The sequence below is a fragment of the Schistocerca gregaria genome, chromosome 3 (assembly GCF_023897955.1).
Source record: "Schistocerca gregaria isolate iqSchGreg1 chromosome 3, iqSchGreg1.2, whole genome shotgun sequence".
Taxonomy (NCBI): domain Eukaryota; kingdom Metazoa; phylum Arthropoda; class Insecta; order Orthoptera; family Acrididae; genus Schistocerca; species Schistocerca gregaria.
This window is the reverse complement of record NC_064922.1, coordinates 572,556,987-572,569,056: the sequence shown is the minus strand read 5'-3', so window position 1 is coordinate 572,569,056 and position 12,070 is coordinate 572,556,987. Positions and strand designations below refer to the sequence as shown.

General features: G+C 43.0%; 1 protein-coding gene across 1 annotated transcript in view; it reads right to left on the bottom strand.

Annotated features, from left to right (window-relative positions):
* Nucleotides 1-12,070, bottom strand: part of LOC126355974 (uncharacterized) — a 626,068-nt gene that overhangs the window by 156,672 nt on the left and 457,326 nt on the right. The window contains exon 17 of the mRNA XM_050006583.1: nt 1,185-1,277. Within this exon, the coding sequence (XP_049862540.1) occupies nt 1,185-1,277 (93 nt within the window). The remainder of the gene's footprint in view (nt 1-1,184; nt 1,278-12,070) is intronic.

Here is a 12,070-nt window from a genome sequence, read left to right as displayed (position 1 = left end):
ATATATATATATATATATATATATATATATATATATATATATAATCAAAAATTGGAGCACAGCTCCCCCCACTGGCATGGTCCCCCCTCTGAGATAAGGAGGATAATGTAGCTACTACTACGAATTTCACACTTACTAATGCTGATGCTAGTGCACAAGGTAATGGTTGGGTTACTGTGGATATAGTACGTGGTAGTAAAGTGGAGAATAAAGAAAGGACAGATGCTTTATTTCAGTTTCTATAATAATGCGTGGCACCAAAAACAATTTTAACCTTTGCACAATTCAGTGCAACCTTAAGTAATACTGACACAGACTCTGATTCATTTACTTTACGACTATTCCTTGTCCTAAGAACTCTCAATATTGTAAACTTATAGTAAGATGAACCAGGGTCTCTGTTATATATCTCAATTACCTGAAATGTTTGATAAGGAATAACTTTTCAGCTGCTAAGTCTCCAGCCCTGACACAGTCTCCACTTTACCACCACCTTCTAGAGCCACAGTAACTCAACCATTACCATACACACTAGCATCAGCATTAGTAAGGGTAAAATTCAGTACGCATCCACAAAACACTAAAGGACCATGAAGAATAACTTGCTAGCCTACTCCGCTCTTCGTAGTAATTGCAATGCAATCAATAGCTTTATACACCGGGAGGCGCAAACGCCTTCTCCTCCTAAAATAACGCGGCGTAACCAGTCTGTGTCGATACTGCTGCACGTTCGGCTGCTCGGTGACTGACGCCGTCTTACCAGAAACATCACTTTATTACTCTCATGAAATGTCAGTCAGCAAATTTACCTTCAGTGTGTGAAAGTATTTCGTTAGCGCCCACGTACATAGGGAGGGATGATCATTATAACACAATGAGAGAAATCAAAGCCGGCACTGAGAAATTTAATTATTCGTTTTTCACGCAAGCTGTCCGAGAATGGAACGATAGAGAAATAGATTGTAAGTGATTCGATGAAACCTCTGTCAGGCACTTAATTGTGAAGTGCCGAGTAATCATGAGGATATAGATGTTTCAAAGTTGAGAGTAGTTACTGTAAAATAAATAATGGGTCCTTCTTGACAAACTATTGCTCACAGCTACGCTACTTTCCACAAGTAACTTTGGAATTCATAAAAACAGCGTTAGTAACTTCCACAGTAGGGGTCAGATGGTTAAATTACCTTGACATTTCTGGAGTGGATGGCCCAGTGTAAGGGGGTCCAGCCATCCTGTGGCTCGTACAGCAACATTGGCTTGGCGAGATCTATCACCACCTGTAAGAACGATATATGCAATTAACGATCAATTATTGTGCACAACTAAGTTATTATATCTGCAAAAGCAACAAATACCTCGGTGATTTAGTAACAACCTAGCCTGTGGATCCCAAGTTTGTGCCACAGAGTAGAACCTTGCATGAACCCTTCAACCACGGTGGAAAAACAGAGAACTCAACGAAAGCATAAGGTGTATCTGCGTCGTTAATGTCTGAGCAATAATACGTAGCAGGAAATTCTAGAAGTTACAATTTGATTTGCTCATTGGGGTCCGCACTCATCTGTAGAAGTAACTGAAAAATTCAGAAAAAACTACACCACACTACAAATAATTTTAACTTTATGAAATAATAGTGAACAGTGTCGTTTGCCACGGTTCCTGTTTTTTCCTTGGCTTATTGCTGTTTAGAGTTTCCGCTCCTTCCTCTAGAGCGTCGCGGAGCCTCTGGGAGCGCGCTGCTAGCGCCCTCGCTGGGAGGAGGCGCTGTGTGCCGTGCCGAGGGCGGACGAGGCAGCTGAGGCGAGTGTTTGGGCCCGGACGACCGTTCTGCAGCGGGACGCTCGGTCTCTCTATGCTAAGTCTGCATGGGCTCAGAAACCCGGGGCGTGAGAACAGAAGAGGCCGTAGAACTGTGGACAACGTTTGGTTTCCGTTCATGGGCTGGGGAAGCTATGAAGTCCGTCTGCGGCTGCCAATAACCTCCGGAAGGTGGTGTCGTCACTGAAAGTAAGATTTTTCATCTAGTTAGTGTAACGGTCGTCGTCTGGTGGTGCCAATCTCTCGGTGTTGCCGGAGCTATTAATAACTGCGAGGCAATGTTTCTCTGCTTTGAGTTTGTGACCGGAAATAGCCTTGCGTGTGTGTTACTGCCCCCTTCCGTGATCGTGCATTTTAACGCCATACTGATTTACTTAAGGCGCGTCTGGTAAAGAAAAGAAAGAAAAAGAAGAAAAAAATTTTGGCTGTGGACCTTCTGCAAGCCATTGTTTTCCCATGGACGGCGTAGGTCACTGTTAGATAAGCAAATTGTAAAATGTTTCAATAACCCTGTACTGTCTGACGGAGAGATAGAGCCAATTAATTTTATGGATGTCTGAAATGCGAGATTATGTTAATGTTCGCTAATATATGTTGTGTTTTAGTACATAGGCATATTTAACTTTAGTCACTGTTACTGTGTGCATATTCTTGTGTTAAGAAGTTTTGTACCCGTGTAATTTGAGTGCTCTATTTAGTTATCTGTAAGGTAGTGCTAGAGTTTCTATTTGGTAATCCTCCTAGCCACGACTGATGTCGGTTGCTCGGTCTCTCTGAAATGTTGGGTCTATTGGGTAGAGATCGTTGTTGACTTGCTCTCCTCAAAAATGTTCAAATGTGTGTGAAATCTCATGGGACTTACCTGCTAAGGTCATCAGTCCCTAAGCTTACACACTACTTAACCTAAATTATCCTAAGGACAAACACACACACCCATGTCCCTGTGAGGATTCGAACTTAGGCCTGGACCAGCCGCACAGTCCATAACTGTAGCGCCTGAGACCGCTCCGCTGATCCCAAGCTGCCTTGCTCTCCTCAGTCCCGAATGCCCGTATTGATACCACGGCGGTAGTTCTGCCGGAATCTCATTTGCAGAAGTTATCAGTTCTTCTGAGCACAAATAAAGCTACCTTTGTCTCTGAAATTTTCGTCCGCTGGCCAACAAGCTTTGGGTAATAATTAAAAATCGCCAAATGGTCTTCGTCCAAATTAGTCGCTCGTGTTAGACGAGTTCCCTTTCCAGTTCGGTTAAATGTTTGCTCCTCCTGGTGAACCCATCCTCTTCCCCGAGCCACGCTGGAGTAAGAAATGCACGAGCGTCTACTGCCGCTCAATGTTCCAGGAGAATGAAATAAGAGGTTAATTATCTACTCCAGCGTTATGCCCAAGAAAGGCGAATTACAGTAGTTGTGGATAACCTAAGTATTGTCAACTATTAAGATAGTTGTAGGCTTGGAGAAATTGCTGTTTGGTACAATTTAGCCTTGTGTGTCGGTAGTCCGGCGTATGCTACGATCCAACATCGTTATAGACCTGAAAGACTTGGTTTTGATGCATTTGATGAGACGTGACTTAATTATGTGCTATTGATGTTAATTGCCTTAGAAGAATTTTCTTTAATCTGGGGTTATAATTCTTAATGATTGATCGTCCTTAACGGTGTAACACTTAATGTACGTCTGATTGTCCCTTATGCCACCTAACCCCATCGCTTCACTTTCGATTTCAGTTTATTGTCACACCCTTCAGTGCAAACCACAGAACACGAAAGTGTAACAATGAGAGAATATTTGCACTCGTAATATTCGGCGTATAACTTAAGAATTACTTAACAAAGAATAAGAATCTGTGAGTACTCCTTTAAACAAACACATATTTAAGACCACAAACGATACGAACCAACGGTTAATAAAGTCCCATAGAACTAGAGCAAGGATCACCTTTTCAGTCTCTGAAGACGATACTTTTGTTGTTTAGCCACATGGCAGTGAGAATTTAAACCGGTTTTTGGAACAACTTAATTCAGTACACCCGAATATTCATTTCACTATGGAGGAGGAGAAGAATGGATGCCTTCCCTTCCTTGATGTGTTGGTCAGAAGGAAGACTGATAGTACGTTGGGACATTCTGTTTATAGGAAGCCTACTCACACTGACTTGTTCCTGCGAGCTGACAGTTGTCACCATTCAGCTCAGCATGTAATTCGTACCTTGGTTCACAGGGTTCTCAAATCCTGAAAGTTTGGCAGCTGAGCAATCACATCTCGATTACACCTTTTGTCAGAATGGTTATAGTCAGAGGCAGATCAAACGTGCGTTGCGCCATCAGCCTTCTGTGTAACGGGTGAGTGACGATAGCAACGAAGTGTCACCTGAGCCTACGGCCTTTTTGCCTTTTTGCCTTGGAAGCATTTTCAACAGAATTGCCGTATTTTGCGGAAATATGATGTTAAATGTGTTTTTCGACCACCTTCTAAGATTAAGGCCCTGCTGGCGTCCGTAAAAGATGATCTTGGTTTGCGTAAGGCTTGTGTGTCTCGTATTCCTTGCAGTTGTGGCATGTCATATATTGGTCAGACAATCAGGGCTGTGCAAGACCGGTGTACTGAACATAAGCGTCACACACGAATACAACAACACGGAGATTCTGGCATGCACGTCCAGCTATTGGGATAGTGTTATTAAGGAAGCTGTTCAAATCAAACCATCGAGCAACTTTATAAACAGAGATGATGGATATTGTTTAAATGCTGCTTGGAATCCAGCTCCGCCTCTCATCAAAAAACAGAGGGACAGAATTAATGCTACCTCACCTGTTGACTAATAGTCACTATCGATATTTCTGATGTTGGTTAGCTTTGGTTGTGTGTTGACTCTGCGGTTACTTGTTCTATGTGTGGTATCTTCCTTGTTTCTCATCTGTGAGCCGAGGTATTAAATACCCTTGCACATTGCTTCCTTCTTGCAGTTGTGCCTTGAGAATGAGAGAGTGTGCTCCTGTTGAAATGTCGGTGGTGGTCGACGACGTCACCTGGCAGGAACCCCATAAGTTATTTGAATTGCAAGATACTTTCAATGACATGAACAGTGTAATGAGTGCAGAATACGGACAGAAAGTAAATCGAAGAAAGACGAAACGAAAGGGAAGCTGCAGACATGAGAAGAGTGGGGAACTTGATATCGGCATTGGAGATCGTAAGGTAGATTAAGTTAAGGATCTCTGCTGATACATTGCCAGCAAAGTAAACCATCAACAACGGAACAAGGAAGAGATGAAGAGCTGACTGGCAAAAGGAGATTCCTGGCCAAAAGAAGTCTGCTACTATCAAACTTAGGTCTAAATTTGAGAAAGAACTTTCTGAGGATATGCGTTTGGAGCACAGCATTCTATGGTAGTGGGACATGGAGTGTGGGAAAACGGGAAAAGAAAAGAATCGAAGCATTGAGTATGTAGTGCTAAAGAAGAATGTTGAAAATTAGGTGGAATGATAAGGAATGAGGAGTTTCTCCTCAAAATAGACGAGGTAAGGGCTATATGAAAAATAACGAGTAGAAAAGGGATACGATGATAGGACATACGTTAAGACATCAGAGAATAACTTCCATGGAGCTAGAGGGAGCTGTTGAAAGTAAAAACTGTAGAGGATCACATACATTTGAATAAATCCAGGTTCAAACTTTTTCTATTAAATCCGATTAATGAGATACACCTGGTTTCTGTCACATTACATTATTGCTACAGTTCATTTGTTTTGAGCTGTGCTTGATAAAAAAATGGCTCTTAGTAGTATGGGACTCAACATCTGAGGTCATCAGTCCCCTAGCACTTAGAACTACTTAAACCTAACTAATCTAAGGACATCACACACATCCATGCCCGACGCAGGATTCGAACCTGCGACCGTAGCAGTCGCACGGTTCCGGACTGAAGCACTTAGAACCGCTCGCCACCGCGGCCGGCTGTGCTTGGTTAGTATTTAACCAAAATGTTGTTTCGTTTCTATGTTTAAAGCTAGCTGTAGTCGTCAATAACATAAAGTGACATTTAGTTTTGGTAACTGTCCGGTGCGATAAGTTATTCAGCGCTACGTTTTTAGCGTCAAATGTGGCAGACACCAGATTGTTTACCTGAATAAATGGTGTTCAGCTTATTCCCAGGAAAAAAAGTGCTTGTAAAAATTCCCTTAACACCCTGCGTTTCAGAAAACGTTGTGTATCTTGTCTCCTGTGGCTGATTTTGTTTGACAGGGACAGGGCACACATAGTGTGAAGTGGGTATCTCGAGAAAGCAATAAAAGAAAAATGCACTGAAGACACCTATACACTGGTCAACACGTCTGCAGAGTATTGCAAAATATGTCTAAAAACTTGGATCTCTTTCAATTGCCAGTTTACATTCTGTATCTTCTGTACTTCGATCCTCATCGGTTAATACGGTGCGAAATAGCACAACTGCTACTATTTGTAGTAACTCAATTCGTAATCTAATTTCTTCAGCACCGGCTGATTCAGTTCGGCTACGTTCCATTACCCTTACCTTGCGTATTGTGTATTGAACCAGGGACCTAGAAACTAAGGAGAGGCGTAGTCTTGCCGTAGGTCTCAGTGGTTCACAACCCCACAACAAGCCACAGCAGTCCACCCGACCCACCGCCGCCCCACACCGAACCCAGATTTACTGTGAGGTTCGGCCCCCAGTGGACCGACCCCTCCCCGGGAACGTCTCATACCAGACAAGTGTACCCCAAATGTTGGCGTGGTATAGCAACTATGGTGCACGAGTACGTGGAGACAGTGTTTGTGCAGCAATTGCCGACATGGTGTAAGTGAGGAGGAATAAGGGGGAAAAGCCGACATTCATCGAGGCAGATGGAAAATCGCCTAAAAACCATCCACAAATTGGTCAGCTCAACGGACCTTGAAACTAATCCGTCGGGCGGTTTCGTGCCGGTGACTGGCAGACTGGCACGCCTTCCCGCACTATTGGTGACAAATCACTAACGTGAAACATTTACGGCATACCATCTGAATGAACTGAAGTGGGATGATGATTTTAAAGTAGTTGTAGGAAGGGAAGACGCCAGGATGAAATTCAGTGGAAGATCATGAAGAAACGTAATTCATCCGCCAAGGAAGTGGCTTACAGACATTTCTTCGTTCGACCCCCGTGTGTGGCTCAAGGGTGCGGAACTTTTACCAAGTTCATAGAAGGACAAGAGACGGAACAATGAAGTACGTTGCGTTTCTTCACGGGATCGTTTAGTTCGTGCGAGATCTTTACTGAGATGCTTAGTAACTCCACTGCCAGGAACTACAACAGCGGTGCTGTGCATCACGCAAGGATTTACTGTTCGTTTTCGAGAGCGTACGTTCTGGGCAGAGCTGGATGACATATTACATCGTCGAAGACCTCCTATAAAATTACCACGAGAACCTCAGAGAAATTAGAGCTCAAATGAAGACTTACAGTCAATCATTCCTATTATGGGCCATTTACGGATCTAACAGGGAAGACAAAAAAGAGAGTGGTACCACAACTACACTTCGCAGAATACTGTTTCTTGTCATGGCGCACGCCTAACGTGCCTCCCGTCGCAGTTGGTTTTTTTATGTGCCTCGTCACTAATTCTATTACTCTGCCAACTTCTTCGGCTCAGAGTAACACTTGCAACATAGGTCCTGAAGTATGTGCTGGATGTATTCAAATCCCTTTTCCATGGAAGTTACTCCCTGATATCTCAACAAATGTCCTGTCATCCTCACCCTTCTTCTTCCATTTGTTTTTCATATATTCTTTTCCTCGTCTATTCTGCGGAAAAGGTCCGTATTACTTATCAATCCACCTAATTTTCAAGATTATTCTGTTTTTCTGTTTTTCCCACACTCCATGTTCCATACCATTCAAACGTACACACTTAGAAATTTCTTCCTCAAACTAAGGGCTACGTTTTAAATTGGTAGACTTCCTTCGGCGAGGAACAGCCTTTGTGGCAGTGCTAGTCTGCCTTTCGTGTACTCATTGCTTCGTTCGTCATGGGTCATTTTGCTGTCTACTTTGTGCTCAAAAGTTATGATGTTAAGTTTACATCTTTTCTCATCTCTGCTACGTCTCATTGGTTTTGTATTTCTTAGATTTACTCTTAATCCATATTCCATGCTCCTTAGACAGTTCATTCAGTTAAATATATACAGTAAATTATTCATCGCTTTCACTCAAGAAAGCATTTTCATCACCTAATGTTATCATTCTTGAATTTTAATTTAACTCTTGAAGATTCCTTTCATTTCCGTCATTGGCTCTTCGATGTATAGACTGGACTGCATGTGCGAAAGACTACAGCACTGTCTACCACCCTTCTTAATTCGAGCAATTCGTTATTCGTCTTCCAATATTATTTTTCCTCCCAGGCTCCTGTAAACGCTGTATATTACCTTTCCTTCCCTACAGTTTACCTTCATGTATAAAGGAATTTCCAACATCTTTACGCTGTCGAATATTTTTTCCAGACCTCTAAATACCTAAGAACGCGTCTTAATTTTTTTTTAGCCTTGCTTCCTTTATAAACCGTAAAGTCAGAAATGTCTCTCTGGTATCATTACCCATCCCAAAGCCAAACTTAACCTCATCCACAATTTTACATTCAATTCTTCTCTGTATTATTCCAATTAGTAAATTGGATACATGTCCTGTTAAGCTGATTGTGTGATAATTCTTGCGATTTTCGGCTCTTGCAGTCCTTGGAATTTTGTGGCTGATAATTTTCTACACACCATCGCGAGTAGTAGTATTCTCTCCACTTCCCCAACGACTTTAGAAATTCTGCCTTTTTTTGTGTCATCAGCCTTCTGACTGGTTGGATGGGGCCCACCTCTCCTATTCCTTTCCTGCGCCAACCTCTTCATCTCGAAGTAACACTTACAACCTAAGTCCTCAATTATTTATTGAATATATTCCAATCTTTGTCTCCCTTTACAGTTTTTACCCACTACAGCTCCCTCCACTACCATGGAAATAATTCCCTGATGTCTTAACTAATGTCCTATCATCCTGCCACTTCTCCTTGTCGTTGTTTCCCATATAGTCCTTTCCGCGGAACTTTCTCATTCCTTACCTTAACTGTCCAACCAATTTTCAATATTATTCTGTTGCACTACACCTCACATATTTCAATTCTCTTCTGTCCCGATTATCCCACAGTCCATGTTCCACTAACATAGAATGCTGGACTCCAAACGTACTTTCTCAGAAATTTCTTCCTCAAACTAACGCCTTGGTTTGATACTAGCAGACTTCTCTCAGCCAGGTATGACCTTTTTACCAGTGCCAGTTTACTTTTTACGTCCTCCTTGATCCGTCCGTCAATGGGTTTTTGCTGCCTAAGTTGCATCAACTTCGTGAAAAACGATCCCGATGTTAAGTTTCTCGCTGTTCTCGTTTATGCTACTTCTAATTACTTTTGTCTTTCTTCGGCTTACTTTCAATCTATATTCTGTACTCAGACTGTTAAATCCATTCAGCAGATAGCGACGTCATTAGCGAATCGTATCATTCATATCATATCACCTTGAATTTATTTCCACTCCTTAACCTTTCTTTTATTTCTATCATTGCTTCTTCAGTGTATTGGTACAACAGTAGGGGCAAAGCACTACATGCCTGCCTTACAAAATTTTTAATCTGGTCGCGCGGTTCCAGACTGTAGCGCCTAGAACAGCTCGGCCACCCTGGCAGGCCGATTTTAATTTCAGCAAAGGTTATTTCCTATATGCTGAGTCAGGGCTTTCGAAAATCATTTAATTTTCGATTTCTTCACGTTATTCCTCTTAGCTTCCCTGCACTTCCTGTTTATTTCATTTCCTAGCTATTTACACACATCAAAAAAAAGTTTTGCATCGCCGCGGTTCTGACAGTTTCGGAACCGGCACAGAAAATTGGAATAGAGATCAACATAAACATCATTTCCGCCCTATTCATTGCTCATCAAAACCACACATTGCATGTTGTACCACCACACAGCGAGGTCTATAGATTGCTATACACACCGGTACCTCAAATTCCCAGTAGCACGACCTGTTTCATCTATGCATGCCTTTATTCGTCGCGGCATGCTATCCACCCGTTCATCAAGACACTGGTGGTCCAGATTGATTGAGTCCTCAACGGCTAATCGGCGTAGATTCCTCAGAGTAGTTAGTGGGTCACGTCGTCCATAAACAGCACTTTTCGACCTGTCCCAGGCATGTTTGATAGGGTTCAGGTCTGGAGAACATGCTGGCCACTCTAGTTGAGCGATGTCGTTATCGTGGAGGAAGTCATTCACAAGATGTGAAGGACGGGAGCACGAATTCTCGTTCATGAAGACGAATACCTCCCCAATATGCTGCCGATATGGTTCCACTATCGGTCGGAGGATGGCATTCAAGTATCGCAAAGCTGTTATGGCGCCTTCCAGCGTTGTACGTCGGCCCCACATAACGCCAGCCCAAAACAGCAGGGAACCTCCACCTTGATGCACTATCTGGAAAGTGTCTACGGCTTTCAGCCTGGCCGGATTGCCTCCAGGCACGTCTCCGACGATTGTCTGTTTGAAGGCATAGGCGACACTCATAGGTGAAGAGAACGTGATGCCAATCCTGAGCGGTCCACTTGGCACGCTGTTGGACCCGTCTGTACCGCGCTGCCTTGTGTCGTGGTTGGAAAGATGGTTCTCACTATCGATGTCGGGAGTGAAGTTGCGCACCGTGCGGGGTATTGTGCACAATTTGACTCGTAACACGACGTCCTGTGGCTGCACGAAAAGCATTATTCAACCAGGTGGTTCTGCTGCCAGGATTCTTCCGAACCATAATCCGTAGGTGGCGGCCATCCACTGCAGTAGTAGCCCTTGGGCGGGCTGAACGAGGCATGTCAAGGACTGTTCCTGTCTCCCTGTATCTCCTACAAGTCCGAACAACATCGCTTTGGTTCACTCCGAGACGCCTGGACACTTCCTTTGTTGAGAGCCTTTTTTGGCACAAAGTAATAATGTGGCCGCAATCGTACCGCGGTGTTGACCGTCTAGGCATGGTTGAACTTCAGACAATACGAGCCGTGTATCACCTCCTTGTGGAATGACTGGAACTGACCGGTTGTCGGAACCCCTACGTCTAATAGGCGCTGCTCATGTATGGTTGTTAACATAGTTGGGCGGATTTAGTGACATCTCTGAACAGCCAAAGGGACTTTGTCTGTGATTCAATATCCATAGGCAACGTCTATCTTCGGAGTTCTGGAAAGTGGGGTGATACAAAACTTTTTTTGATGTGTATATATGTCTGTATTCCTGAACTTGGATGAACTCTTTTGTACTTCCTTCTTTCGTTGATCAGCTGAAGTATTTCTTGTGTTACTCATGGTTTCTCTTCTGTTACTTTCTTTGTTCGTATGTTTTTCTATCCAATTCCTGTCATTGCCCATTTTAGAGATGGCAACTCCTTCTCAAGTGTACTGTCTACTGAGATATTCCTTACTGCTGTATGGATAGCCTCGTCATTCCTATCTTCTTCTTCGCCTTTTTAATTCTTCACAACTAATCAAATTTTAGCCTTTTGTTCAGCACTACTACATTAAGACCTGAGTCTGTGTCTGCTGCTGGGTACGTCTTACAATCTAATGTCTGATTTAGGGATCAGTGCCTGATCACGGAGTAATATAATTGAAATCTTCGCGTACAACCCGGCATTCTCAAAGTATGCTTCCTCCTGTTTTTCATGAACAGAGTGTTCGCTATTACTAGCTGGAATTTATTACAGATCCCAACTAGTCTTTCTCCTCTCTCATTCCACCCCCCAAGCCCATATTCTTCTGTAACCATTTCTTCTATTCCTTCCCATACAATTACATTAGAGTCCCCCATCACTATTAGATTTTCAGCTTCCTTTGCGTACCTCGTTACTCTTTCAATATATTCATATACTTTCTCAATCTCTTAGTTTTCAGCTTGCGTATTGAACTTCCTGACTAATCTCTTCAACTTCAGCATACTCGTCTTCATTGTGACATGAGTCTGCATCTGTTCCTGGGTACACCTTATTTCAGAATCTCTGTCTATCTATGGTGTAATCTAATTGAAATCTTCCCGTATCACCTGGTCCTTTCCAAGTACACCATCTCCTTTTGTGATTCTTGAACAGATTATCCACTACTACTTGCTGAAATTTATTACAGAATTCAATTAGTCTTTCCCCTCCCTCGTCCTTGTCCCAAGCCCAC